The 6,297-nt window shown below is 45.8% G+C and overlaps 1 protein-coding gene across 3 annotated transcripts; it reads left to right on the top strand.

The window, feature by feature from the left end:
- Positions 1-1,714: 1,714 nt before the first annotated feature.
- Positions 1,715-3,453, top strand: LOC147638341 (uncharacterized). 3 transcript variants are annotated; one of them, XM_086798267.1, is made up of 2 exons: positions 1,715-1,990; positions 2,636-3,453. In XM_086798267.1, the coding sequence occupies exons 1-2, from the start codon at positions 1,762-1,764 to the stop codon at positions 2,956-2,958; spliced, it is 552 nt and encodes a 183-aa protein (XP_086654393.1). In that variant the 5' UTR covers positions 1,715-1,761; the 3' UTR covers positions 2,959-3,453. The 3 variants fall into 3 exon arrangements, with proteins under 3 accessions (XP_086654393.1, XP_086654396.1, XP_086654394.1); XM_086798270.1 differs by having other exon boundaries at positions 1,716-1,990; positions 2,642-3,453; XM_086798268.1 differs by having other exon boundaries at positions 1,716-1,990; positions 2,639-3,453.
- The last annotated feature ends 2,844 nt before the right edge of the window (positions 3,454-6,297 follow it).

The following is a 6,297-nucleotide window of genomic DNA, read 5'->3' as shown; positions in this document are numbered from 1 at the left end:
GTATACAAGAATTAGTATAGCAACTTGCAAAGGGAATTGCAAGTTGATAGTTCACAAATCCACTTTGCAAACTTCCCTCCACGATTGGGTTTGCGGACCAAGAATTGTAAAGAAGGTTGAGATCGTAGTCTCCTCCATGGCGTAGCTAGCTAGGAATGACTTTGATGATGTTGTTCAACTTAATTGCTTCTATCATAGACTTTGATTGCCTTCCTTCAAAAGCATAGAGTGTTCATGTCTATTTCTTCTCATCATACATGAGTTTTCTCTCTCTAGGTTCTCAAATCTTTAGTCTTGGTTGATGTCTAATACTTCCACTATCTCAAACAAGTGTCTAAACTCTTTATGCAACTTGGACTTCTCATTGGTGCTCTCTTCTCTCTCTCTCTCTCTCTCTCTCTCTCTCATACACACACACACACACACCCCCTTGCACGCATACATGCACACACACTTCACAAGAGAGGATATGTTGTTTTAATGATGGGCATATCTTCTCTCTCTCTCTCTCTCTCTCTCTCTCTCTCTCTCTCTCACACACACACACACACACACACACACACTCACACACACACTCTTCACAAGAGAGTATATGTCGTTTTAATGATGGGCATATCTTCTCTCTCTCTCTCTCTCTCTCTCTCTCTCTCACACACACACACACACACACACACACACATTAAAGGCCTATTAATCTAGTATCACAAGAGAGTATATGTTGTTTTAATGATGGGCATATCTTCTCTCTCTCTCTCTCTCTCTCTCTCTCTCTCACACACACACACACACACACACACACACACACACACACCTTAAAGGCCTATTAATCTAGTATCACAAGAGAGTATATGTTGTTTTAATGATGGGCATATCTTCTCTCTCTCTCTCTCTCTCTCTCTCACACACACACACACACACACACACACACACACACATTAAAGGCCTATTGATCTAGCATTTTGTTGCACATGCAATGGAGATGCTGATAAAGATGTGCATGCTCTCTCTCTCTCTCTCTCTCTCTCTCTCTCTCTCTCTCTCGGATTAAAGGAGAGGAAAGTAAATGCTGATTAATGATGTGCATCTCTCTCTCTCTCTTCTACCGATATTAGTACCTCTCTCTCCCAGTGTGTGTGTGTAATAAAAGAGGACCCTCGCACTACCTTTTTGCTAGCCACAAGTGGGGCAGATTGGCTAGTGCGAGGGCCCTTATAAAGGCCATGATCCACCCGAGTTCAAGTCCCACCGTTGGTCGTATATGCCCTCGTGTTGCATTCTACCGATGTTAATACCTCTCTCTCCCAGTGTGTGTGTAATAAAAGAGGACCCTCGCACTACCCACAAGTGGGGCAGATTGGCTAGTGCGAGGGCCCTTATAAAAGCCATGACCCACCCGAGTTCAAGTCCCACCATTGGTCGTATATGCCCTCGTGTTGCATTCTACCAACGTTAATACCTCTCTCTCGCGCGGATTGAAGGCCTCGCATTTTGAAGTGGTGCAATGCTATCCACAAACTGCGTCGCATTCTTCTACCGACGTTAATACCCCTCTCTCTCTCTCTCTCGGATTGAAGGCCTGTTAATCTCGGATTGAAGGCCTGTTAATCTCGCATTTTGAAGTGGTGCAATGCTGTCCACGAATTGCGTCTCTGGAATTGAAGTAGATCGAAGCCGTCCGATGGTTAGGATAGACGGCTGTGATGATGTGGGCGATTTACAAGAACATCGCCACAGCCAAGAGTTTCTCACTATTTCTGTGATATGGCTATGGTGGTGGACTATGCGGGCGTGGCCCTTCTTCACCATGGATCATACAGCAGCACCGTGGCTCCTTCGTCACCCGCCCTGCCTCGCCCGTGCACTCGGCTTGCCGTACCAAGATGCTCCGGCTTGAGGAGAATCGCCAAGCCTCCATCCACTGCGTCCATCTCGCATCGCCGCGCTTCCCGACGAATCGTCTGCGAGAAGCAGCAAGAAACCCTAACTCCTGGTATGCTCTCGTTTTTGCACATGTCGCGGTTAGAAGCCCTACCTTCTGTTTGGCTGTGTTCGCCGTCTTAATCTGACTCTGCAGTCCGCAAAACCCTCATTTTGGCATAGAGCAGGAAGAAGCCCTAGCTCTTTTTTCTGTGGTATCCTCTTAAACTTTGAAGTCTGCAAACCCTGATTCTGGCATGTCGTCTCTTGTTGCCCCTTCCTTTTGGTTGTAAAGTGTGCAAACGCTTACTGATCTTATTGCCCTGTTAACCTGATCTACTAACCCTAACTCTATGTAGAAACCCCTAATTTTGTTGAATAAATCTCTAGCTCTTCCTGCAGTCTTCATGCCTATGAACCCTAAATGCATTAATAAGAAATGCAAGCAATGGCCAATGAGGTGATAGCTCAAGTGGCGAAGGTGTTTGCATAGGACCAAGAGGTCTTGGGTTCAAAATTCCCCTTGGTGCTTCCGCGGCGGCATTGCCGGGTCAAAGGCCAGTTGAAAAAAAAACAGAAACGCAACTGTTACTTTATTCATTTTGCCATTTATGAGAGTTGACGTTTCAAACACTGTTTCTAGCATGGCCTTTCGAGTTGTTTAAATGTCTATGAAGCTTCTTAGTGGTTGACAGTGAGTGTCATCCTACGTTTTAAGCAGCAGGTGCGGTGACTGACAAGACCTGGAAAGAACTTGTGCTGGAAAGTGATGTCCCTGTGCTCGTGGACTTCTGGGCACCTTGGTGTGGACCATGCCGCATGATTGCCCCTTTGGTTGATGAGCTCGCAGTGCAATATGCTGGCAGGGTGAGGTGCTTGAAGCTCAACACTGATGAAAGCCCCACTACTGCCACTGAGTATGGGATTCGAAGCATTCCCACCGTAATGATCTTTAAACAAGGGCTAAAGAAAGATACCATCATTGGAGCTGTTCCTAAGGCAGCATTGATAACCGCCATTGAGAAGTATCTGGACAGATGAAGGATAATCTTTTATCGGTCCATCTTGTGGTTCGTGGCCCCACATGCCCATGATCATACTTCAGTCTAGACATGGCCAGTAGAGAGCCCTCATGTCAAGTTCAAATTGTAAAACTAAGGCTTAGAGATTTCTACTCTTTGGCTTTCTGTATTTGCTATTGGTTTATTCTACGAAAGTTTGTCCAAATGAAAAACCAGGGCTATGTGTGAGGTGCAAAGGAATCCCTGCACGGCCATTTCATGTTCATCTCTGGCTTAAGGTGTTGGTGGTTTCCTGGGCAAGGTGCCCCATCTGTCAGTCTGCTTCTACTTTAGTTGGTTGGTGATAAAGTGATGACACCTTGGTGACTGCTGGTGTTGGCATCACAGTTTGTATAATAGCTTTGCATGTTTGCAAACCAAGCATCTCACCTCTAATGTATCAGCTCTCTGATTTGGGAACAGTACTATGTATATTGGAACTTGGTATTGTTATCAATTGATTACTGCTTAACTTCATGTGGCTAATTTTTCATCCAGTCCACAATCGCTGGGGTGATATATGGGTAAGCTATTTGAATTTTGCTTATTCTTGCAGCTACATGCATTCCAACAGCCATTGTTTGATGTCTCATGATTCTTCATGTCCGATGTTCACACCCTCCAGTATAGGCGTACTGTGTCCTACTTAAGCTGCAAACAGAAGAGGCTTGAATCAAACATATTCACGAGAGAAAGTATGCAAGTCTAGTGAGATAGTAGCCAAGGATGATTAGCACTTGAGGTAAAACAATGCCTTGTTCCGATGTTCAACTTGAAGGTGGAAGTGGAAGTGTGGCATGGATCAAAATGTGCTTCACATGTTGTACTGATGTGATTGTGTTATCAGATGGTTTTGCTTTGTTTGGCAATTCATTCTTCCCTTTAGCTTTTTACAGACCCACAAATGGTATGCCATGACTCTCAAATTTGAAAGGCAGTAACAAAGTGGAGGGAGAGAGGATGGGGGTGAAGGACTTTAAAGGTTATGGGGGCTACAAGAGGGTGATCATGGAGTAGAATTAGGTGATGTCACGAGGGTGACCATGAGAGGAGAATTAGGCCATGCCATAGAGACCAACAGAGGAAGGGAAAGGTTCCAGGTGGGGGTGTGAGCCAACTGTCATGGTGAGTTCTAATGGAGACGTGGGCAACTGTGATGACCACAGCTTAGCGCTGGAGACGGTATTGGTGAGGTGTGGCACCATGGTGCTGACAAGGAAAGCGAGGGAGGACTGGGAGACGTATCTTTCCAAACTTACGAACTTGGGTGAGGGATTGCCAGGAGAGTAGAGGCTGAAGCAGCCCTTCTCCTGTGAAGGAGAGGAGGCCTCCATGATCTCATCCTTGCCATAGACAATGATGGTAAGGACCGATGAGGTGGAGCAAGTGGGTGAAACTGTTGTGCCCTCCGTGGGAAAAGCTGCGAGAAGAGTAGTATCAGCTTGGTGAGGAGGGCAAGAATATGAGGAGGTCAAGAATAATGGTGACACTCAGCCTTTTCTGCATGCAAAGTAAGCAAGGCAGAAAGCTCTTCAAAGTTCACCTCCCTTGCCCAAGCAGTTGCTGCAAATTGTTCTTCCTTGGGGTGGCCCACTGTTTGTGAACTCCTATTAAAGGGGGTGAATTGTGTGATGGTGTATGTCCATAGCACACCTAGAGTGCCGCATGCCATGTGCTGGAGTGCCTGTTCCCTATTTTGCAAATTTTTTATGGTAGATTTTGTACGACACCAAGAGCTCGTCAATGGGCCTCATTGACAAAGTGAGTGCCTTGATTGCTAACTAACACTAGGGTTCAGCCAAATCAAGCGAAGATATTATCATACAAGAACTTCACAAAAAATAGGCAATAGTTCTCACCTTGTCGCATGCCATGTGGTGGAGTGCTTGTTCCCTATTTTGCAAATTTTTTATGGTAGATTTTGTATGACACCAAGAGCTCGTCCATGGGCCTCATTGACAAAGTGAGTGCCTTGATTGCTAACTAACACTAGGGTTCAGCCAAGTCAAGCGAAGATATTATCATACAAGAACTTCACAAAAAATAGGCAATAGATCTCGCCTTGTCGCATGCCATGTGGTGGAGTGCCTGTTCCCTATTTTGCAAATTTTTTATGGTAGATTTTGTATGCACCAAGAGCTCGTCAATGGGCCTCATTGACAAAGTGAGTGTCTTGATTGCTAACTAACACTAGGGTTCAGCCCCAAATCAAGCGAAGATATTATCATACAAGAACTTCACAAAAAATAGGCAGTAGTTCTCTCCTTGTTGTCTGTCCTTTACCGCACTTGCTACGACAGTTGTATTCACAGACTATTGGGGTTTGCCATGGGGTTGATGGACCAGTGAGCATGAACTTATAATGCGTGAAGAGGGATGGCCACGACGTCTTAGTATATGACTTTCTTTGTGATGATGTGACCTATGAAGTGGCCTCAAAGTGGGCCTTTGTGCACTCACTTCTCCGTATACAAAGAGCCCTGGGAGCTATCACAGACCAGGAGTCGAGGAGAGAGATGAGGAGACTTACTCGTCGCAAAAGGTGGGCCTTCGCAGAGATACAAGAGCTAGAGATCTTCCATTTCTTCATGAGTAGAGATAGCCCTATCTCATGGCGGCATTTCAGAGAGCCCCAGACACCGACACCCATGTTGCAGACTCACATATGCAGAGGGCCTATACCACGCCCCACAAGAGCCACCTATACCTCCGCCAACAGGAGCCTCGACCTACCATAGCTAGCTTCTTTACCCACTCGATGGTAAAGGAATCTATTCGCCACCTACAGCATGGACAGGCCGCCAACCATATGGGCCTCCAGGGTGAGCATCTCATATATGCAGTAGATTCTTTGGCTCCTTTTCTTGCACACATGTTTAACAGGGCACTAGTAGTAGAGCAGAGGGTTTGCCTGCGGAGTGGACGATGCACACCATTGTGCCGATCCACAAAATAGGGGATATGCTTGAGGACGATTATGGTTGACCACGTGTTGGCCAAACTCTATGGTGCAGTGTTGGAGCGGGACTAAATGGGGAGCACACAACTCAGTGTAGATTGCTTGATAATGAAATGTGTACCAAGTACAAAAGATAAGCACATCTTAAAATGTGGATAAGAGGGTGTTCACATTGTTGGGGAAAAAACCTCCTAAAGAGGAAAAAACCTCCTAAAGAGGGAAAAAGCACGTGGGCTGGTACTAGGTGAGTTCACATATCACTACCATGACCTTGTGCAGGACTTCATCTTTTCCTATTATGTAGAGTTGCTCTACAATGAGCTGGTAGGGTGTCCTGGTTTTCAAAAGGGTAATGATGTT

This window comes from Cibotium barometz, chromosome 5, assembly GCF_041138505.1.
Source record: "Cibotium barometz isolate CiBa-2024 chromosome 5, ASM4113850v1, whole genome shotgun sequence".
NCBI lineage: Eukaryota > Viridiplantae > Streptophyta > Polypodiopsida > Cyatheales > Cibotiaceae > Cibotium > Cibotium barometz.
This window is presented reverse-complemented; position numbering and strand designations above follow the sequence as displayed.

Bases quoted from the DNA above. Each gene is read 5' to 3' on its own strand.
- LOC147638341 (XM_086798267.1), top strand. From the start codon at position 1,762: ATGGCTATGGTGGTGGACTATGCGGGCGTGGCCCTTCTTCACCATGGA. The intron at 1,991-2,635 runs GTATGCTCTCGT...CTACGTTTTAAG, and splicing joins GCAAGAAACCCTAACTCCTG to CAGCAGGTGCGGTGACTGAC.